Here is a 23,944-nt window from a genome sequence, read left to right as displayed (position 1 = left end):
GAGATTAGAAAACATTTCTACGCACAAAGGGTTGTAGAAGTTTGGAACTCTCTTCCGTAAACGGCAATTGATACTAGCTCAATTGCTAAATTTAAATCTGAGATGGATAGCTTTTTGGCAATCAAAGGCATTAAGGGATATGGGCCAAAGGAGTTAATGGAGTTAGATCACAGATCAGCCATGATCTTATCAAATGGCGGAGCAGGCATGAGGGGCTGAATGGCCTACTCCTGTTCCTATGTTCCTAGATGAGAACGGCGTATGGGGAAGATGGGAGAGAAACTAGTTTGGATGAGTTATTGACGGAGTTTGAGCCCTAAACCTAGATATAGTTCAGCTTAAATGGTATGTTTGTTAATTTTGCTCTTTCACACACACTGAGTCATTGACAAAAATATTCACAGCAATTAGAAATAGACAAGAAAATGGTTTAGTTAGTGGGAACAGACTGATCTTTGGTGTGTGTAACAAACTGACCCTCTTCCCCACAACAGTGTAGATCTCTTTTTATTTAAATCACCTCTTCTTCCTCCCTCCCTCCTCCACCAAATACTTGTATCTGGATAGATACCAAGACTCAGACATTGCTGGTGGTTACTTTCACCTGAATCCATGTGATTTATTTATAAGCAAAATCTGTGCTTTGCAAACATGAAATTAATTTGTATTAAAACAGTTCCTGACCTTACATGACACACCTGTATAAGAATGGAAGATTACCTACAAGAGTCAAACATGCATGTAATGCTGTCAGGTCTTTCTTGACATGTCAGTACTGAACAGTTACAGGTGTCACACCAGCTGGCACTAATCAAACTTTCTTGAGTAATTTAAAAGCGGTGTTGGTGGGGAGCAAACACTTTGCTTTAGGGGTATTGGTGCCGGATGGTGCATTCACTTTTTTTCTCTTTTGACATTAGGTAATAACCGGGCTACTTCGCCGAGAGGATGAGGTAAGCATTTCATGTCACAGTTCATATTCCATGCTGACTGTATAACTTGTGACGTAAATGAAAATCATTTTTATGTGTGAGTTCTGTAGCTTAATTTGGCATTTACTGATAAATTTATGTCGAACACAGTTTTATTTGGCAAGGTTTTGTTTTGAAAATCATGTTTTTTTCATTTCTACAGCAGAATTTGAAGTTCATTGACACATGTTTCAGTGGTGACATCTCTTCCGCTTGCTTCTGCTAGCCAGAGCCTATGTCTGGTGTAGTAGCAGGGAGGGTTGTACCATTTCTAAAGAACAGCACATGAAAGTTCAAACACACATGCACACAACTAAATCTACAGCTTTTAAAGGACAGAAGCATTTTCAACTTCTAAATGTTTAAACTGGCTTCTATTTTGAGAGTTTATTTTATTCTGTCCTTTTCACCACACCATGCACCATCCATGGAGAGGGCAGAGTGGCAGCCTGTTGTCAGGCATCTAACTCTGTCATGCTTAAGGTTAATTCCACTGGACCAGCTAAAGAGGGAGCAGCTGGAGGAATGTTTGATCCCACAGGAGAAATTATTTCTTTCTTCTTGCCGGTACCTTTTATCCATGACATTAAAATATGAGATATAAACCAGATAAATGACCTGACTTTTTTTTCTTCATAACTTGCACGCATGGCTTTCAAGCTTTTGTAGTATGCAGTGCTGATGCTGGTCCCCTACAGGATCATATCCAACACGGTCTTGTCAGTCAGTTGTCATTTTCAGTATATTGCTGTTCATCATTAATCTTCTATCATTGCAACCTACCGTAAAACTGGAAATCCACTTAGCCTCCCATACACTCTGTTAAATCCAGCATTGCGACACTAGGAGCCTGTTTAGTCGGTCGTATTCAATTTTCAGGGGTGACGTATTGGATTTAGTGTTATTCAGTGACAATTTCTCTTGGCTGACCACAAGACCCTGTGGTCATGAAAGCATTCATTGTCTCCAGTGTTCTGGCTAAAGGAAATGAAAAACTACTTTTTTATATTTTCTGCTCTTTTTAGGCTGTCTTTAGCAAGATCCCTATAGGATTTATTCCACTGGGAAAGATGAACTCCTTGAGCCAGGCACTGTATCCTACCAGCAAAGAACAGGCCAGGTGAGTGACAGCTTTTTACTAAAATTCTGAGTTGCTTTGGTGAGGAGGTACAGATGATGGCAGATAGGTTGGCTGTAATGAGCCAACACATTCCTAGTTTTGGTAAATCTTTGCGTCCGATTATATATAAAGTGATTGTGTAGATAATTACCTTTCCTCTTGGTTTCGTGTGGGTGGCATTCCATTTTGCTCCTTTAGCCTGGATGACAATCACGATTCTTCCCAGATAAATGGATCAATTTTTGGAAAGAGATGGTGATGCAGTTGTCTTCGTGCTGCAGGATATGGGTGCTGAGATTTTGGAACTTCAGGAAATTCCACAATATATCCACAAAAGGAGAAATTTGCAGGGCAGTGGGGAAAGAGCAGTGGAGTGGGACTAATTGGATAGCTCTTTCAAAGAGCCAGCATAGACACGATGGGCTGAATAGCCTCCTTCTGTGCTGTATGATTTTATGAGCAGTGCTGGAATTGTTACTAGTCTTTATGTGGAGCTGATTGCTAATACTGTGTGATATTGTGTGGAAGAACTGACTAGTTTGATGGGAGAGGGGGAGGGAAGTTGTCTACTGTTACAATTCTATTTTTCAATCAGTGTTCACTCATTGCTGAAGTCAGGGTGTGTCACATTGGCTTCTGACACTACTGTTTCCCTGTGTCATTGCTTGAAACGAGCACAAGGACTGGCTGAGGGCTGTAATTGTCCTGATATGAAGAATGTCCTTTCAACTGTTTTGCAAGTGATTTGAAAATTAATTTCTTCCCCCTTCCAATTTTCTCCCCTTTCATGAAGACACTGGCTCATGCCATGGTATGGGTTCATGGGTACCACCCACTTTCCAGTAGCTCACTAAGGGTTCACTTTTCATGTGTAAGCTGGACACTGTGTTGACAGGTTAGTAAGACATGGGCAGCATCATAGCTCAGGATGATTCTTTTTTACCTGACGCCCATACTTTTAGCAGGAGTCATTAAGTAGCAATCTGGAGGGGGCGCTGTGGTCATTTTTTCCTTTGCCGTCTCCCCTTCCATTCCGCCTTAGGCACTAAGGCCAATTATAAACCCCTGCCATTGTCCTGGCTGAGATCAGCTAGCTGAACACAGTTAGGAGATAAAACTGAATCGTTCCTTTCCTGTATGGCTTTGTTTCACACTGGCAGTGCATTAACCAACTGAGTCATCAGAGGAGCTCAACATTTTTGTTTTATCCTGAGCAATATTTTTTTGCGATGCATGGTGTTGAGAATTGCCTTTGAATTGCCGCAGTTTAGCTTCAACCTCCGCTGCATGCTGTTCACATTTTTGCTGCTGTGTGTTGCAGACACATTTTAAATGCCACACTTGCTATTGTGAAAGGAGAGACTGTTCCCTTGGACATACTGGAAATAAAGGTAAGAAGTAAAGTATTTTCCAGTGATGACTCATACTTGTTTAGTCTTACAGAATAAGCTCCAGTAGCCAGAATTACCCAGGGGCTTATCCCTCTGTTTAAGATCATTTTTTAAAAAATTAGTACATCTCCCATGGCATTGTGAATGGGTAGTCCAGGATCTGGAGTGAGTATTCTGATGTTCACTGCAATATTGTTGAGCCTTTGCGGTCATACAGCAAACTTGCTGAACAAATATAGCATGACTGCTTCGAGGTAAAAATATTACACGGCTTATTACTACTGAAAGATCCAGGCCACAGAGATCATTGTAACACTTTTTATCTATCACTTTATGCAACTTCCTTAAGGTACAAGTAACTTTATTCTTCCCTCCCCAAAACCTCTCATTCTCATTCCCAGTTATTTGTGTTACAATGTTTTTGTCTTGCTCCCATGGTGGATTTCTGGTACTTCTGTTCCTACCTTCCAAAGCCTTCCTTTTTTTTTCTCCATTATGTACAAGATTATAAAATATTTTTTCCCCAACCTTATTTTCCATGACGGATTTGCAGTTCTTGCGGAAGCTATCATTTGTGTAGCACTGCCCAAGGAGGTTTCTCCCACTGTTGAGTCTCTAATTACCCAAACACAAACAGCCTGGCTGGCTGACCAAGGTGTGAACATCTTCTCTGGCTCCATTGCAAACATTAGTGTGGGTTATCATGGTGCACTCTGGGTTTTATAGTTCCACAGGAGCAGGGTGAAAATTATAATTCCTGTAATGTATCAAACTCCTGTAATACTCAAAGATGTAATAGAAAAACATCTAGAAACCGAAAATTTATAAAGAATAGTCAGCACGGATTTCAAAAGGGCAGGTCATGCTTGACCAACCTTATTGAATTCTTTGAATAAGTAACAGAAAGGGTAGACAAGGGTAATGCAGTAGATGTAATGTATTGGGATTTTCAAAAGGCCTTCGATGGTACCGCATAGTAGATTCATGACTACGGTCAGAGTATGTGGAATCAGGAGACAAGTAGCAGAATGGATAGCAAGCTGGCTACAAAACAGAAAACCTAGAGTAGGATTTAAAGGCAGTTACTCAGACTGGCAAAAGGTCGGAAGTGGTCTTCCACAAGGATTGGTGCTGGGACCACTGTTGTTCACCATTTACATAAACGATTTGGAACTGGAAGTACAGTTTCAAAATTTGCAGACGACACCAAATTGGGGGGTATAGTTAACACCAAGGAGGACTGTAACAAAATACAGGAAAACGTTAATAAACTTGCAAAATTGTCGTGTGTTTGGCAAATGAATTTCAATATAGATAAGTGTGAGGTGGTACATTTTGGTAGGAAGAATGAGGCCATATACTTGGTGGGAGGGGGGGGGGGGAAGGAAGGAAAGAGTCTAAATGGGGTAGAGGAGCAGAGGGATCTGGGGTTCCGATGCATAAATCTCCAAAAGTAACGACGCAGGTAAATAAGGCTGCTTTTTTTTTAAAAGCAAACAAAGCACTTGGGGTTCTTTTCTAGAGGGATAGAATTGAAAAGCAGGGAAGTTATGTTAAACTTGTATAGAACCTTGGTTAGGCCATACTTGGAGTACTGTGAACAGTTCTGGTCTCCATATTATAAAAGGGATATAGAGGCACTGGAGAAGAATTTACTAGGATGATACCAGAGCTGAGAGATTATACCTATCAGGAAAGATTGAACAGGCTGGGGCTCTTTCCTCTAGAAAAGAGAAAGACTGAAGGGTGACCTAATGGAGGGTTTGACAGTGTAAAGAAGGTGTTTCCACTTGTGGGGTGACCAGAACTAGGGGCCATAAATATAAGATAGTTACTAATCAACCCAATAGGGAATTCAGGAGTAACTTCTTTACCCAAAGAGTCATTAGAATGTGGAACTTGCTATCACAAGGAGTAGTTGAGGCGACTAGCATAGATGCATTTATGGGGAAGCTAGATAAACACATGAGGGAGAAAGGAATAGCAGGATATGTTGTTGGGGTTAGATGAAGAAGGGTGGGAGAAAGGTCATGTGCAGCATTAACACCGGAATGGCCTGTTTCTGTGCTGTACGTTCTATTTAACCTCATGCACAGAATTTGTTCACAGCAACTGGAAAACCCAAGGCCCAGGTGAAATGTCCAATTTAAGAAACAAGCTGTGTTTTTTTAAAAGATTGTTTGGCATCTGTAACAAAATGTGATGTCTGCAATGTCTACAGATCAATGCTAGACCAGGGTTAGACAGGCCTAACCTTGCTAGAGGAAAATCTTGAAGCTGTGGAGCAAAATTACATTCTATCTTTATATTTTTACACCCATGTTTCTCACTCACGCAACATCAACTTCAACAATAAATCTAATGTTTAACTGTTTTGTGTAACATTCATGCTGAATGCTTTTTTTTATTGCAGCAACTTCTCTGCATGACAACACAGTGAGCACATACTGATTTTACAGGAGATTGGACGAATTGAACGGCTACTGTTATAGGAACAGGAGTAGGCCATTTAGCTGCTCGACCTGTTCTGCCATTCAACGAGATCATGGCTGATCTGTGACCTAACTCCATATCCCTTAATACCGTCTCTCTATCTACACTATCAGTTCCCCTTAATATCTTGAAAACTTCAATCAAATCACCCCTTAATCTTCTAAATTCCAGGGAATGCAACCTAGTTTGTGTAATCTCTCCTTGTAATTTAACCTGGAGTCCAGGTATCGTTCTAGTAAACCTATATATCCTTCCGACGGTGCAGTGCCCAGAACTGCACACAGTACTCCAGGTGTGGTCTAACCAGGGCTTTGTATAGCTGCAGCATAACTTCTACCCCCTTGTATTCTAGTCCTCTAGATATAAAGGCCAGCACTCCATTAGCTTTTTAGATTATTTTCTGTACCTGTCCATGACATTTTAATGATCTATGTACATGCACCCCTAAGTCTTTTTGGACCTCCACTGTTTTGAGCTTTTTGCCATTTAGAAAGTTCTCTGATCTATCCTTTTTAGGTCCAAAGTGGATGACCTCACACTTGCTTACATTGAAATCCATTTGCCACAGTTTTGCACATTCTCTTAATCTATTAATATTGTTCTGTAATTTTATGCTTCCATTTACACTGCTTACAATGCTGCCTACATGAATAGTCCTTAGTCCATTGCTGTACGCAGTGTTTAGTTTGGTTGATAGGTGCTTGTTGCACAGTTCAATCTGTGCAATTCCGGGTTCTGAATGTAATTTTTCCTGTTGTATTTACAGGGTGATAAAGACCGTCCGGTATTTGCAGTGACTGGGCTGCGATGGGGAGCATACAGGGATGCAGCTGCTAAACTCACCAAGTAAGAGAAAAGTGTAAAGACACATTAAAAAGAAAGGTGGAAAGGGCAGGCCTCAACAATGGATGCTTCATTTTAAAGCTCAATCAGATTCTACTTTTTAAAAAAATCTGAGACCATATTCCTTTAATAGCTTTAAAATACTTTATTGTAGGGTAATGAGAATGACAACAGTTGCTATATTCTCCTCATGATCGGGTGGCTGATTTATTCTGGTGCTCACATCTTTCCTCAGTACTCTGGTGAGCAAGACAATGCTGTGACCCAGACATTTGTTTATCTGGATTATGACAAGAGGCGGTAAATTTTAACGGAGAGCCGGGAAGTGGGCGGACTAATTCCTGACGGGGAACCCAGAAGTACCGATTTTCAAGATGTCCTTACAATTTTGACATAAGGACTTTTTTTTCCTGTACATTTCCCGCCCGACAGGCTGGCTGGCTAGCAGTTGACAGGAGAGCAGCCAGGGAGCAGATGCCAGCTTGCAAGTCATAGATTGGGGTCATTGGGGTCTGCGGTCATGGGAGGGGGAGTTAATCAGGCTCAGTCATGTGGGTGTCGGAGATGGTTGGTGGGGGGCGGGAGTGTCAGAGATGGTTGGTGGGGGGCGGGGGTGTCGGAGATGGTTGGCGGGGGGCGGGGGCGTCGGAGATGGGGGGCGGGGGCGTCGGAGATGGGGGGCGGGGGCGTCGGAGATGGGGGGCGGGGGGCGTCGGAGATGGTTGGCGGGGGGCGTCGGAGATGGTTGGCGGGGGGCGTCGGAGATGGTTGGCGGGGGACGTCGGAGATGGTTGGCGGGGGGCGTCGGAGATGGTTGGCGGGGGGCGTCGGAGATGGTTGGCGGGGGGCGTCGGAGATGGTTGGCGGGGGGCGTCGGAGATGGTTGGCGGGGGGCGTCGGAGATGGTTGGCGGGGGGCGTCGGAGATGGTTGGCGGGGGGCGTCGGAGATGGTTGGCGGGGGGCGTCGGAGATGGTTGGCGGGGGGCGTCGGAGATGGTTGGCGGGGGGCGTCGGAGATGGTTGGCGGGGGGCGTCGGAGATGGTTGGCGGGGGGCGTCGGAGATGGTTGGCGGGGGGCGTCGGAGATGGTTGGCGGGGGGCGTCGGAGATGGTTGGCGGGGGGCGTCGGAGATGGTTGGCGGGGGGCGTCGGAGATGGTTGGCGGGGGGCGTCGGAGATGGTTGGCGGGGGGCGTCGGAGATGGTTGGCGGGGGGCGTCGGAGATGGTTGGCGGGGGGCGTCGGAGATGGTTGGCGGGGGGCGTCGGAGATGGTTGGCGGGGGGCGTCGGAGATGGTTGGCGGGGGGCGTCGGAGATGGTTGGCGGGGGGCGTCGGAGATGGTTGGCGGGGGGCGTCGGAGATGGTTGGCGGGGGGCGTCGGAGATGGTTGGCGGGGGGCGTCGGAGATGGTTGGCGGGGGGCGTCGGAGATGGTTGGCGGGGGGCGTCGGAGATGGTTGGCGGGGGGCGTCGGAGATGGTTGGCGGGGGGCGTCGGAGATGGTTGGCGGGGGGCGTCGGAGATGGTTGGCGGGGGGCGTCGGAGATGGTTGGCGGGGGGCGTCGGAGATGGTTGGCGGGGGGCGTCGGAGATGGTTGGCGGGGGGCGTCGGAGATGGTTGGCGGGGGGCGTCGGAGATGGTTGGCGGGGGGCGTCGGAGATGGTTGGCGGGGGGCGTCGGAGATGGTTGGCGGGGGGCGTCGGAGATGGTTGGCGGGGGGCGTCGGAGATGGTTGGCGGGGGGCGTCGGAGATGGTTGGCGGGGGGCGTCGGAGATGGTTGGCGGGGGGCGTCGGAGATGGTTGGCGGGGGGCGTCGGAGATGGTTGGCGGGGGGCGTCGGAGATGGTTGGCGGGGGGCGTCGGAGATGGTTGGCGGGGGGCGTCGGAGATGGTTGGCGGGGGGCGTCGGAGATGGTTGGCGGGGGGCGTCGGAGATGGTTGGCGGGGGGCGTCGGAGATGGTTGGCGGGGGGCGTCGGAGATGGTTGGCGGGGGGCGTCGGAGATGGTTGGCGGGGGGCGCGGAGGGCGCGGAGATGGTTGGGGGGGGCGGAGGTGGTTGGCGGGGGGCGCGGAGGGCGCGGAGGTGGTTGGCGGGGGCGGAGATGGTTGGCGGGGGGGGCGGGGGGCGGAGGTGGTTGGCGGGGGGGCGGGGGGGGGGGGGCGGAGGTGGTTGGCGGAGGTGGTTGGCGGGGGGGCGGAGGTGGTTGGCGGGGGGGCGGAGGTGGTTGGCGGGGGGGCGGAGGTGGTGGGCGGGGGGCGGTGGGCGGAGATGGTGGGCGGGGGGGGCGCGGAAGTGGTGGGCGGGGGGGGCGGAGATGGTGGGCGGGGTGGCGGAGATGGTGGGCGGGGGGGTGCGGAGATGGTGGGCGGGGGAGGCGGATGGCGGGGGGGGCGGGGGAGGCGGAGATGGTTGGTGGGGGGCGGAGATGGTTGGTGGGGGGCGGGGGAGGGGGTCGGACATGGGGAGGGGGTCGGCCGATTTTGTGTGTGGGATTGTGGCAGGTAGACTCGTTGGCCCTGGAGGAAGCACTCCTGCTCCTCCGGGCTCACAAGCTGTGCAGTAAAGGCTGAGCCGGGCCATCTAGCCTCCTCTTATGTGACGTGAAGCAGAAGGCTCGGGAATCCCAGCCCCCAGGAGTGAAAATAAAAAACCTATTGAAATGGAGGTCTGCAGCCTCTTTAGAAGATTTTACTGACTGACCCCTCTCCTGAGAGCGGTTTGGTCGCCCGCCCTTCGACCCGTCTCCATTAAAACTGGAAGTGGGCAGGTTGGGGTCGGGTATTACTTTTTTACAATTTTTACCTTCCCACCTGCCCCCAACATACTTGTTTGTGAGGTTAAAATTTACCTCAAGATGTTCTGTTTTCAGAGATATGGCTTCAGGAATTGGTACTGTCAGAAAATTCCAGAATGAGGGTATTCTGTTGTTGCATAGAAAATCCAGCCAGAGCAATCCCACCTAATTATTTACAACTGTGTAAGATCATCAAGTCATCATTTCTGCAAGTCCTGTATAGTCTACAGTGTAACTGTGTTCCATTTCATGCCATACCCAAAGCACATAAACATTTTGAACTTATTGAGCATGGTGATAAAATAAGTTTATATAAATAAAAAAGAAAAGCCACAAACCCAGGGTAAAGTGGATTAGCTGTTTGATAATTGTACATATTTCACAACCGTGATTCCACAAACTGCACTACTTAAGCACTGCTGTTAGGGTGAAGTGCCAATTGGAAGAGAACCAATTCCTCATACGGATGGTGCAAATGTGCGAATGTTATGCAACAGCCAGAGCTGCATTGGCTAGCTCTCAGAAAGGTTTTTGACAGATGTTTTGGCAGATTACTGACTAATTAGCCTCTTGGCCCAGCAATGTGATATTGTATGGAGGAAGAGGCTAAAAAAGAGACAATTAAAATGGAGCAAAAACAAATGCTTCATTTTCCACTTTTGCAAGTGTAGGGCATCACTCTTTACTATAGCCTGGTTTCTGTCGTATTGCCTAGTGTTTGTATTTTATGAGTGTTTCATTTGTTCACAATGGTGTTTGAACTTCATCCCATTGCAGGTATTGGTATCTTGGTCCTCTCAAAGACAAGGCATGTCATGTGTTCAGTATATTTAAGGTGAGTGCTTATTCTTAATGCAGAGATTTTTCAATCTTCCCATTTCTTGGGTTGTGGTGTTTCTACTGGGGAGGGTACATCTAAATGTACTTGAGAGACCTCATACAAATCTTGCACACTTGGTGAAATTATACTCTTAACAGGGAAATGTTGTCCTCTCTTCTTTTTCAAGTACTAATAATTAGTGGAGGAGACTGGACAGTCTCCTGTTCTCTTAACTTAGAGCCGAGGTCAAAAGGACTGGTTCACCATTCTCTTGATTGTAGAGGTTGCTTGCAGATGTGAAATGAGAGTAGTATATCACCTTGGGTGGGGCAGATAAGGAACTAATTCCTTTTGGTTTACCCTGCCTGAATCTGATTGATCAATCACAGAACAGCTAACGAAAGACCAGTTTACAAAGGAGGAAAGGAATCTGATTGTATGGAGATGGTTTAATATTACAAATCAAAATTGTAGTATGTATATGTTTAACTGTGTTTAAGGTTTGGATCAGGTTTCTTGAGACCACAGTGTTGTAATGGCTTCTCACCTGGGGCACATCCAGATCATAATTGCATGCTATATTTCTATGTTCACTGTCTAGGAATGGCCACCAACTCGCCAGGCCTCCATTGCATACCTGGGCCCCACAGAGCGACCACCAGAGCAATCAGAAGAGAAGCCCCCAAGACCCAGTCTCTGGCGACGGATATTAAGGAGATTGGAATTATACTGGGCAACTCCTAAAGAGGGTGATTGCTTTTAATCTTTTTGCTCCTTTTGGTACTAATAAGGTATCGTCACCTCACTACATGTATATAGTCATGCAGTGGTAAGTTTGCTATTAATTTTACGTATTTTGGGGTGGGGTGGAGGTGCTGTCTATCCTTATGTGAGGGGGGTAGACACTTTTAAAAAAATATTTCTACCCTTGCAGATTCCCACCCTCTAGGACTGTAGCTGTGAGGATGCAGAATCTGTGGCCAGGCTGCCACCAGTGCAGCTCCTGGCTGGCCACAAGTGGGTGAACAGAGTGGTCTAATGGATACTCCATTATTATTGATTTTTTTTTCTCTTTCTGTGAAATGGCACTTATCTCCTTTCTGTACAATTTGATTGAGATCAGAAACTCAGCAGATCAGGGAATTGAGCCTCTGTTTCATCAGTGCGTATGTCCAACATTTAGTGCCCTCCAGTTGTCAAGTCATTTTATTTCAGTGAAAGGTTCATTGGACTACACTGTGTGGTGGCAGAAGATTGCTTATTCACTATCTAGCCATTAAGAGCAGAGAATGTACCAACATCAGTTGACTAGTTCTGAAAAATTAAACAGGATTTGGTTGTGGCTGAAGTGCACTGACTAGTCAACAAGTTTTCTAGCTTTACCAGATGTCTGAAAATTCCAGGAATAGTCCCTACTTACGGATTGATCAACAAATCCATTGGCAACAAACTGTTAACTGCATGGTAAACAGACATTGTACTGTGCTGCCATTGCTCCTAGCTCAGACATGATCTGAACTGAAATTCATTGAGAATGTCTAACTCACTTTGGAAGACCCATTCCCCAAAATAACATGAATATTCCAACTACAGCTCATAGCCTGAGCTCGCAGGCTGGATCCAGACTATCAGGTCCGCATACATGAAGTACCACTGCCAAATCCTCCTCAACCTCCACCCGAGCCTGCCCCCCCCCCCCCACAAATGCCTCCAGAATACTTCCACCCAGCGTGTGTCAAAGTTGCTCCTCCCTCATTGTGGCTGCCCCTCCTACCTACTGACGCTGCTACAGGTGATTGATATCCCTGTACATGTGGGTGGGAACTCTTGCGATATCCTGAAATTCTCAACCACCGAGGGGAAAATATTCTTTTGTGTGCGTGGGGAAAAAAATGTTGTGATCTTCAGTGGGATGAAATTGTGGGGAAAGAACAGTCCATGTGTGAAATTGAAGAAGGAAGCAGAATCAACATTGGTAGCATGTAATGGGAGGGGAAGGGAAGAGAGTGTTGGCTTGAATGGGGGTTGGGAAGGTGGGTGGAGGAGGAGAAAAATACCAAACCGCTAAAAGAATGTGAAAAGAATTTAAATCTGAGATTGATAAATTTTTGTTAACCAAAGGTATTAAGGGGTATGGGGCTAAGGTGGGAAAATGGAGTTAGGTCACAGATTAGCCATGTTCTCATTGAATGGCGGAACAGGCTTGAGGGACTAAATGGCCTACTTCTGTTCCTATGTAAAAGCGTAAGAAACTATGGACTGTTCTAAGCAGGTTCTCAAAGGTGATGCTCAAAGTAGCAGATATAGTGTCATATACAGCCTGTGTACTCCATGATAAGCAACTGCATGGACTATAAAGAGGAAAAAAAAGTTTGGGCACCCCTGCTGTAAAGAGACCCAATATTCATGTTAGAAACTAAACTAATGAAAATAGGAGAGACTGAATCTCAACTGATTAAACTACTTATAATGCATAGCACCTCAATAGAGTAACAAGGTGACAACCACTAGCATTAATGAGAAGGGTTGTAGTAAAAAGAACTATCGACATCTAATTCATGACCAGTAACATGCAATGCACATACACTGTGAAACCAGATAGCATGGCAATTCAACAAAAATGAACACCTCATCACTCAGGAATGCAGATGTGAAGTGGAAACTGCTAAATGATGATCTGAACAGGTAATGTATTGAAACAGACGGAAGAGGGAGTCCTGAACTGCTCTATTAAATTCCATTCTGTAACTTTTTCCTGAGTATCTGTTGTTCAATATATAAATCATCTGAACTGCTTGATTTAGATTCTAGACTGTCAATCACTCCTGGATATTGGCGTTAAGTCTGTAGCAGTGTGTATAAATTTCCATTTACGTCCTCTTCCCAACAGCTACGCCCACTATAATCCTGATCTAACATCACAATATCGTAGGTGCCATATAGTAAAAGCAGCCATATTAGTGGGGGTGTGGAAGAGATGAGATGAAATTCCAAGATGGTAAAGAAAAGTCAGAGTGTTATATTGTAAAAATCCATTGGTGGAAATATGCTCAGTAGCACGGAACTGTTCTACTTTGCTCCTGATCTGAGCTATGCCAAACAGGAAGGGGCAGCAGCATTTCCCAGTGTGATGAAAGCGGAAAACTCAAAGGGATAGCAATGCCTCAGCAGTCTCTACCACTTCCTGGTGGTCTGCTACCAGAGGCATAGGAAGTAGCCTGAGAACAGGCTGTGTGCCCACACTCTCCATTGCAGGAGTCTCCAAGCAGCTTAAGAGCAGATAACAGTATAAAATGAGGGAAAACTTACCCAACTATTTCCACTTTTTTTTTAAAAAGAGAAAGGGGGAAATTAAATGATGGATGGTATTTGGTGAAGAGTGTAATGCATTCTCTGGATTTAGAATATTTGTCACCTCAGGAGGAGGGTGAAATGGTTCTGCCTGTAAATGATGTGTCTTTGGGAAGTGGTGTTCAGAGTTTTCATTGTGTTTCCTTTTCTGCCTGCAGTGATGCTGGTGCCAATGGAGCCAGAGCGCTGGGAGGAAGTAGAGAAATCAGCAGTGGAAGTGACCATCAGCACACTCAATAAGCAGGCGGACCTCAAGGTGAGAGCAGTTACTGTCCATATCTTCAACCAAGAGCTGACACTGACAACAGTCCTGTTTTACTGTAATTTCACAAAAAAAAAAATATTTTCACATGCAGAGATTTGGTTGGATAAAGGTAGAGATTATAATCCTTTGGGAGAGCAAACTAATGTCCAAGTCATTGGTGTACATGAAGGCATGCGTCTGTGATTTGACTGATTTAGGGTACTGGGTGGGAGTGAGCCATTCAGTCATAAGATGGGAAATCAGAAGGTGAGTAAGGCTGTGCTACTTCCATAGGCTGTTGTTTGGGGGGAGGGAGGGGCTCTATATGCTCCTGTACTCACCTATTGTCTAGGATCACACTTGAAGAATGGCCACGGATGAGACAGCAGAGGGCTGTTGGTGCCTGTGGATGGGTATCATAGCAGGATACAGCATCTCGATGAGAGGAGGAAAAGGGAAGAAATTTGGGGGATAAACAAAGTCTCCTACAGCATGCACTGTTCTGCTTCTGAGATCACAAGACGCCCTTGAATAAAGAAGTCTGTTGGCCCATTGGATCTCATCCTCTCAGATGATGAACTTTAGTGCCTCTATCAGTGCTGCTACTTAGTCATGGGAATAGGTTTTGACGTTTGTTTTTACCTTTGCCTCCTATGGAAAGTACCTTCTCCAGGGAGCTGATTTGGACCAGGTATATGGCATGTGAAATGAGCAAGGAGGAATTCATGCACAGGGTGTGATCTCAGCTCCACTAACTGTAGTAGTCTTTGCACAATCAAGGTTTCAATGTTTTAGAAGCATTGAATCTCTTCTCCTACACTGTCTTCTAAAATTAAAATGTACACAGTCAGCTTTGCATTCCAGCCATATTCTTCCTTGCCTGTTAAGTGTGTGGAGGGGTTAATATTAACATTGAAATTCTGAGTAAGCAACTCTAGGTTGCATGGGAAAATCCTGCTAAACTCCTCTTCATTTTTCTATAGCGTACAGAAGATGCCATGAATATTTGTATAGAACCAGACACCATCAGCAAGGGGCAGTTTGTAGCTACGGGGTAAGTGTCATCATTAGCCATATGTCTCTGGTTTACCTGGTAAATAACTTGCTGATTCAGTGGGGAGTTTGGGGAGAGCTCAGTTCCTGGAAGAGCTTGTGTTAAAAATGTTGTTGTCTTGCCACTGTTGACAGTATCTCCAGGTTCATACTAGACCAAGTATGTGGCATGTGAAATGAGCATCGAGGAATTCATGCACATGGTGTGACTTCAGCTCCACTAACTGTAGTAGTCTTTGTATGATCAAGGTTTCAATGTGTTAGAAATATTGAATCCCTTCTTCCCCTTCACTGTTTTCTAAAATTAAAATGTACACAGTCAGCTTTGCATTCCAGCCATATTCTTCCTTGCCTGTAAAATGAGTGGAGGGCTTAATATTAACATTGAAATTCTGAGTAAGCAACCCTGCTAAACTCCTCTTCATTTTTCTATAGCGTACAGAAGATGCCATGAATATTTGTATAGAACCAGACACCATCAGCATTGTTAATTAAACTATTCCAAAATGATATGCCTTCTAGCAAACAATGTACTCCCCACCCCACTTCCCTGTATTCATTCCAGAGCATTACAGTTCTGTTTGCACTGATTAATTTGTTGGGGGCGGGGTGGAACGACTCAGACCTAAGGTTTCAAGTGTAAATGCTAAGTATCAGCCTGCTTAATACCTTAACATCCCCACAAAATAAGGGCAGTGGTGGAGCTGAGACTCTGAGAGCCAGCAGTAAAAGTAAAGCATCCTCCGTTCACCACATTCTCCTGTATGTTACTGCCCCGCTCACAGCACTGCCTCACATTATAAACGTGACATTGGATGAGGAGCAGCTGTAATGTTTGTGGTTAACTATGGTGTGAGCTTTCACTTTCTTTTCTTTGCCTTTCTTTTGTTGTTTCTGTGACTCCAGAGCAGGCATTGAAAGGCAGCTGGCACTTGTGTTTTCCACTAATTAAACAAGCAGTATTGTTGTTTTAAATAGAACCCACCTTGTAGACATGGTGACCGGATTAAATAGCTGGGACAGAACGAAAACAGTGACTGCAACGGAAATCTGAAATAAGGACGGGTAGCATTTGAAAAAGGATAGTTTAATGTTATGGGTGGAATACTTTATCCAAACTGACAGTCTCAGCCTTTATATGACTGACCAAAACAAAGAGGGGAGAGGAGACTTACATATCGGGGTCAAGAGTTTAAATCTTTCACTAAGAGGAAGCCAATGGATTTAATAGCCTGACGATATTGGGATGAGAGAGTGGGGTGCAATATTGGCATTTGTTTATATGATATTCCTTAATCCACTATTATGATGGAGGCATTAATGCATTTAAAATGAACCCATGGAAAGGTCATGTACCCATAGAAAGGTCATCTCAATCAATCACTAAAAAGATGTAAGGCAAGTCACACAGTTCCAAAATGGAATGGAAAATTGCAAAATATAAATTAAATATCTCCCTTTATGAGGCTACAGTAACTGGTTCATCAGCAGCTCAGCCAAATGTGGAGTAATACCTTCTATACCTCTTATGAGCATTGGCAGTGATTCTGCATTATCTGGTGCTGAATCAGATCAGCACGGAACGTTGATAACTGCTCCACACTGCATTCTTGTCCCACTTTGAGATGCGCAAGTTGATTGCCCATCAAACTCGTGAAGAAACCATGTAGTACATGTCATCAGCATTGTGCTCTGTATCAGATGGTGTTTTGGTTTATTGAACACAATTTCTTGCTTGACCGTTAACAGGAGTCGGAAGTTGACTGATCCACTCTCGTGTCCCGAAGGCAGCCAAACTCTCCAAGCCAGTTTCTGTAAGCTGCAGCTACCCCAGGTAAGATCTCATTCTCAGGCTCTGTATTTTAAAAAGCTAATGTTTATGAATGCAACATTTGACAGTTATATTCCCATTTGTACAGGTGATGTGGGCTGCTGTATGTATTGGAGGTGCTAGAAAAATTAATGTTAGCTTCCCTATCACAAACACTGCTTCTTCTCAAATGTCAGACTTGATGGACTGCTTATTAGTGAGTGAAACTTTAAATGGTGGAGTCAGGTTAATTCCACTGAATGGGACTAATGTTAGGGTAGTAACTTTTGGAGTTCAGGTCCACTTATGAACAGTATATGACCAAATGTGTAATACTTCTCCCTAGGGTAGGTATGAATGCACATGTCAATGAACCAAAGCATCTAAATTCCATTTCATGCTTTAGCTGACATTCATTTAGTCTTGACCACTTGATACTAATGTATTTTCTGCAGCTCTCCAGGTTACTTGTGAATGTGGTTCCTGTTGAGAAGAAATGTCCCTTTCAAAAGTTGTAGTGCACAACATGATTACAGTGGGGGGAGGGGGATGTTAATTATGAAGTTTTTATCACACAGCAGTAATATTTTCCTCATACAAACAACATCTTAATGTTAATCTGGTCCATGCTTCAGAAACTCTAGTTTCTTTTACACCTTCCTCCTCTTTCCCTGCTCCCCCATGAGGCTTTTACAATTCCCTGCAGAGAAACTGTTTCTCCAGCTCAGACAGAGGAACAACAGGAGTTTACAGCACAGGAGGAGTCAATCTGACCCATTGTGTCTGTGCTAGCACTTTGCCAGAGCAATCTATAATAATCCAAATGTCCTGCTGCCTCCCAACAGTATCTTCCTCTGTTTCAAATACTTATCCAATTAATAGATGCAATGGTCCCTGCCTCAACCACTTTCTGCAGCAAAGCATTACGTGCTCCAACAACCCTCTGTGTAAAGATATTTCTCTTAATGTTTCTTCTCACTCTTAGTAATAATTATAAATTAATGATCCCTCATCACCCAACCAGAGGAAATTATCTTTCTCTAATCACTATTATAACTCTTCATAATTTTAAAAGCCTCTACTAAATTTCCACTTAGTCTTCTCTCCTCCAGTGGAAGTAAACCTGGTATCTCAAGTCTTTCCTCATAACTATAGTTGCCCATCCCTGGCATCATCCTGGTGAGTCTATGCAGTATGCTCTCTCTGGTTTTAATGCCCTTTCTGTAATGGGATCCCAAAACTGTGCATAGTACTCTAACTATGGCCTAACCAATGCTTTGTACAATTTATTATTTCTTTACTCTTGAACTCAATGCTCCTATTAATAAAACCCAAAATTCTATTGGCTTTTTTTATGGCTTTATCTGCATGCACTCACACTTTCAGGGAATTATGCATTTGCACTCCTAGATCTCTCTGTTCATTCACACTCTCAGTGTCTTTCTGTTGAGTGTACATTCCCATTCCTTTTTTTTTCTGCCAAAATGTATTGCTTCACTTATCTACATTAAATTGTCATCTGCCTGCCCATTCTTATAACCTGTCTATGTCTTTTACAGTCCTTCTCTCTGTTTGCCAAACCTCGTACTTTTTGAGCTTTTGTTCCCTATACCCGTTCAAATCATCCATAAATACCGAGAAGTAAAGTTGACTGAGCACTGACCCAGTGGTTTGTCACTTCCAACCCAACTCCAATCTGAGTAACACCCATTATCTTCTTATGTTCCTTGCCTGTCAGCCAACTTCCTATACATGCTGTTACATTTCTTGTAATGCCATATGCTTGAATTTTTGTAACAAGCCTTTTATACGACAACTTATTAAACACCTTCTAAAAATCAATATCCACTACATTTACTGCATTCTCTTGATCTGTCCAATCAGTCACTTATCTAAAAGACTTTACTATATTTGTCAATACAACTTGCCTTTAACAAATCCTTGCTGCCTGTCCTTCATTAACTAGTACATTTCTAAGTGCTTACTAATTTCATCTTGAATTACAGATTCTATGAGTTGGCTCACAACTTGACGTTAGATTAACTGGTCTCAAGTTACTTCGTTTATACTTCTCTCCCTTCTTGAACAACTGTATTACATCAGCAACTCTCCAGTTCCACAGTACAATTTTCATATTTAAGTGATTGAAGAATTATATCCAGAGCTTCTGCTGTCTCTTCTCTGATTTCTTTCAGATCCTAGAATGCATGACATCAGGGCCTGGTGACTTATCAATCTTGAGTTCTGCTCATTTTTTTTAGAATCAATTCCTTTTCTACAGTTAGCTCTATCAATTTCTCCATATCCTCCTCTGGCACACCAATGTTCTGACTTCCACCATCATTTGTAAAACCCATTAAATATATTTATGTAATATCTTTGCCATAATTAGTTTCCCTTCATTCTGATTGATCCTACACTTTCTTTAACTATTCTTTAACATTTTATATGCTTATAAAATCCCCTTACTTATTTCCTTTTATATTATCTGCTAGTCTTTTTTCATATTCTCTTCTAATCTCCATTTTCATCTCCCACTACACTATCTATATTCCTCATAATTTTCTTCAATATTGTTAGCCCTAACTTTTTAATCATATTCCTCCCTTTTAAGTTTTAATTTATTTTTAATTTCTCTATTTATCCATGGAACTCTATATGCTTTGATGCATCTCCATGTCGCATTATAGGAATATATTTATTTGTACTCCCTCCATCTCCCAGCTGATCCCATCTGCTAACTTTTCTTCCCAGTTAATTTAGGTCAGATCCCTTATCTCACTAAACTTTGACTTTTCCAGTCCAGCACCCTCATCTTTGACTCTTTATTATCCTTTTCAATTCTTACATTTAACCTATCTACGTTGTGGTTGCTATTTCTCAATTTTTATCCTACTCTTACATCAGTTATTTGCCCTACTTCATTTTCCAGAACTGAATCAAGCAATGTTTCTTTCCTTGCTGGATTAGAAATGTACTGATCCAGGAAGCAGTCCTGGATATAATCTAAAAAGCTTTCCCCACTTTGACCACATACATTACCATTATTCCAGTCTATCATGGGATAGTTAAAATCACTCAGTAGTATGGCCCTCTTATTCTTGCATATCTCTCAACTATTTGCAGATTTCCACCTCTTTCTCATCTATTTGGTGGCTTGTAATGCACACCAAGAATTGTACCATTTCCCTTCCAGTTTCTTAATTATTCATGTGGATTCTGTCTTAACACAACTCCCAAGGACCTCCTTACATTCTAGCACTGTGCAGAAATCCTTTACTAATACTGACACGTCCACCCGTTTTTCCCTCCCTGTCTTTCCTGAAAATGTTATCACCATGAATATTAAGTTTTCAGTCCTGCACAAACTTAAGCCACATCTCTGTTACAGCTGCTATATCGTAGCCCACTATAATTATTAATGCTGCCAATTCTCCAATTTTGTTTTGAATGCTTTGTGCCTTCACATACATGTCACTCAATCCTGACTCCAGTCTTTTGGAACATTGACCGTATTCTTTTTCCTGGTTTTCTCATTTAATTTTTTGATATCCTCTGGCCCTTCTACAGCAGTATTTCTAACTCTCACTCCCTCTTCAATCCTTTCTTTTCCTTTCTCCTCTGATAGCTGAAATCAAAAGCAAACAAAAATACTAAGCCCTCTGCTTCTATTCCAATAGCTTTTTTAATCCTGCTCTCCCTCTCTAATCTCAAATCAAGACTTCCCCCACCATCCCCCTGCCATATTAGTTTAAATCCTCCTCCACTGCTATATTTACCCTCTTCGCAGGATATTGGTGCCATTTTGGTTCAGATGAAGACTGTTCCTTCAGTATACCCTTCCCCTGTTCCAGAAATTGTTTCAAGAATGTAAACCTTTCCCTTGTGTACCAGCCCTGCAGTCATGCATTGACCTTCCTAATCTTTCTCTTTCTCAAACTATCCAGCACTTGGCACCGGAAGCAATCCTGAGATTACCACTCGAGATCTTGTTTTTCAATCTAGTACCTAACTCTTCTAAAGTGCCTCTAAAAGAGATAAAACTTATTTCAATCTATATCATTAGTTCCAACATGGACCACAACATTTGGCTGCTCTCTTTCCCCTTCCAGAGGTTTTTCCACCCATTTCAATGCATTCCTTCATCCTTGCACCAGGGAAGCAAAATAATATTCAGGACTTCTGGTCAGAACAGCAAAAACAAAAGGCTTTTTGTACCCTGACCATAGAATCCCCCCCACTACTACCACTCCTATTCTTGTAGTATACACCCTGTCACCCCTCCCCCCCCCACCCCCGGGTACTCTTTTGCTCTACAATGCGGCACTGCTGCTCAGGACCACCCTCCTCTGAGTTACTGTCACTGTCCGCCTTATATCCAACACCAAATATCAATAGGACAGTTCCAGTAACTCGGGGGTTCCCTGCAGTTGTGAATCCTGTTCTCCTCTGCTGCCCCTATGGAAGGTCATCCACTTCTCTCTTTCTATACAGTATCTGTGTCCTGAACTATCTAGCTCTGCCTCTTGGGTCATCATGTTCTGGCGCATGCACTCCGGAAACCCCTTCTCCCCTGATGCTGCAGAGTGTGGCCAATTGCTGCTCGAACACAGTGATCCTCTGTCCCAGGACTCAGTTTGCTGACACTTAATGAAAGTATACTGCCCCTGGATACACCGAGGATCCACGAAGGCCCACATATTTCACTCTACGTCCATCACGAGGTTTCCCCGCACTCAGACCTCTATATCTCACTTAAAAAATGTAGATAGTGTTAACCTGAACTCTCTAGCATTAAACTCCTCTTACTCACTTCACACTAGTATTAATTTTAAAGGGAAAAAGTCCTGTCCAACAACATCTCCAGGCTGAACTCCGGCTAAGACTGAACTCCACACTCCATTGACTTCTTGCAGGTTGAGATTCAGCTGTCACTACATAGCACAAATTTATATTGGCATACTTCACACAATAGCCCAACTGCCAATCGGAGATCAGAGGATAGTCTCTAATGTCCTGAAGAAGAACAATCATCTCCAAAAAGAGAAATTGAAAATCTCCCAGATGAATTTCTAATCTGCATTAGTCATTCCTGGGTGGCTGTTATGTACAGATGACATTGCTATTGTGCTGTTGAGCGTATTTGGTTGCTCACCCATAATCTTCCAATTCCTTTCATAAGAGGGACAGATCTAACCTGAATGACTGACTTATTATTTCCTCTCCATTTCTCTCTCCTCAGGGAACTGAAGGCTTCTTCAGTATAGATAATGAAGACTATGAGGCTGTCTCTGTAGATGTGAAACTGCTTCCTCGAAAACTCAAGTTTTTCTGTGATTCTAACAGAAAACAACAGCTGCAATAGTTAGACACAGAATATTCGATAACCCTCGGCTGACATGCCGACTGTTGCCTATTTGTTTAATACATCCATAAACATTCTTCTATTACCTTTCAATCTTGCTGAAATAACTTTATGTTCAGGATCCCACTTTTTTCATTGGCATTCTTGGATTTCCAAGACATGATGAAGTTGAGTTGGGAATGCAAGAGCACACCTCCTCACTAATGCTCCATTCCTTCCCCACACCAATGCTGCCCACTATTACCTGAGATTCTGGGATGATCTTGAGGAAATTTTTCCAACGCTGTTGTTGGTGCTGTCTGTATGGAGGTCTGTTTTACAGAATCGGATGGGTTTCCTGATAATTTTAACTTGTCTTTCACTCCACCTCCCTGAAACTGATTACTTACTCCAGCCTCTCCTGAAACTGACCCATAGCAAGTTGAAAAGCCAGCTGAAGCTGGGCTTTGAAATCAGGAACTGTGATCAGTCAGTCACACGATGCTGTATGAGGCAGTAATCCATTCTATGGTGTGTGTCTAAAGAGCTCACTGCTATAATACCCGTCCATATAAAGAAAGATAAAAGGAACTTGCATTTATAGTGCTTTTCAGGATGTCCTGAAGCACTTCACAGCCAATGAATTATGCTTGAAATGCAGTTTTGCTTTTGTAGACAAATTTGGGAGTCAATTTGCATATAGTAAGGTTCCATAAACAGCAATGAGATTAATGACCAGATGGTCTGTTTTGGTGGTGTTATTTGAGGCATGAATGTTGGTCAGGACATGAGAAGTCAGTGCTTTTCTTTGAGATCTTTTACATCCACCTGAACAGGCAAAAAGGACCTTGGTTTAACATCTCATCCAAAGGATGGATATGCTGTCTCGGGTGGCTGATACGGCTGAAGGCATTAATCAAGCCGTACTCTGCAAGTATCACTTTAATAACTACCAGGTAGCCCAACACTATGCCTGTCAGTCAATGTTTGTTTTATTGTGATTTATATGAATCATACTGAGAAAAATGATTTTACATTTTTGCAAACTGCTATTAAGTTAATTCTTGCAGTTAAACCTCTGGTACTAACCAGAGCAGTGTTTGGGTTCAAATGTACCAAGTGTTAGGGTGAGTTTATCTGATGACATTGTATTTGTGATGACTTTTTTAATATTCCACAGCTGGCTATTATTTCACTCTAAAATCTTGTAAATAAAAGGCTAACTTAGTAATGCCTTGTGTGTGAGAACATTTTTTTCCATGTAGGATCATCTGACCCATCTGAATGTTGTGTGGGGGCTTCTGTAATTGAGCTTCAGTGTAAAGTCAGGTACTGTGTGTCTGAAATTGACTCTGGTGCAAAAACTCCCAGCTGTTGTAGTGTATGATGTTGTTGTGTCACAGACTGCTAGACTGAGGGGTTCATGATCATAGTTCAATCAGTCTGTCTTGGGAGGTAGGAGAAGCATTCTTGCATACCTCCTAGCAGCCAGATTAAGATCACCATAGGGTTATTTATCAGCCCCTTTGATTGAAAGTTGTGTGGCTGGGGGAAACTTAAAGAAAAAAAACTGCTCTTCATTTGTTCCGCCTCCACATACAATTGAAGAGTTCAAAGTCAATCCAAATCACATACTAGGTTACTGGTTCAAGGGTTTGATACCACAGGGGAACTGTGTTGATCTTGTGGTTTTCTTTATTCTTGC

The 23,944-nt window shown here is 43.7% G+C and overlaps 1 protein-coding gene across 1 annotated transcript in view; it reads left to right on the top strand.

Moving 5' to 3' along the window:
* The window catches only part of agk (acylglycerol kinase), a 44,025-nt gene extending 20,555 nt beyond the window's left edge, over positions 1 to 23,470 (top strand). The window contains exons 6-15 of the mRNA XM_067999672.1: positions 921 to 953; positions 1,997 to 2,091; positions 3,413 to 3,482; positions 6,742 to 6,821; positions 10,395 to 10,452; positions 11,039 to 11,186; positions 13,947 to 14,044; positions 15,016 to 15,086; positions 16,835 to 16,919; positions 22,138 to 23,470. Coding sequence (XP_067855773.1) covers positions 921 to 953; positions 1,997 to 2,091; positions 3,413 to 3,482; positions 6,742 to 6,821; positions 10,395 to 10,452; positions 11,039 to 11,186; positions 13,947 to 14,044; positions 15,016 to 15,086; positions 16,835 to 16,919; positions 22,138 to 22,260 — 861 coding nt within the window. The 3' untranslated portion in view covers positions 22,261 to 23,470. The remainder of the gene's footprint in view (positions 1 to 920; positions 954 to 1,996; positions 2,092 to 3,412; positions 3,483 to 6,741; positions 6,822 to 10,394; positions 10,453 to 11,038; positions 11,187 to 13,946; positions 14,045 to 15,015; positions 15,087 to 16,834; positions 16,920 to 22,137) is intronic.
* The last annotated feature ends 474 nt before the right edge of the window (positions 23,471 to 23,944 follow it).

Source organism: Heptranchias perlo, chromosome 18 (genome assembly GCF_035084215.1).
Source record: "Heptranchias perlo isolate sHepPer1 chromosome 18, sHepPer1.hap1, whole genome shotgun sequence".
Lineage (NCBI taxonomy): Eukaryota > Metazoa > Chordata > Chondrichthyes > Hexanchiformes > Hexanchidae > Heptranchias > Heptranchias perlo.
Note: the sequence above shows the minus strand (reverse complement) of the source record. Positions and strands in the feature narration are given on the sequence as shown.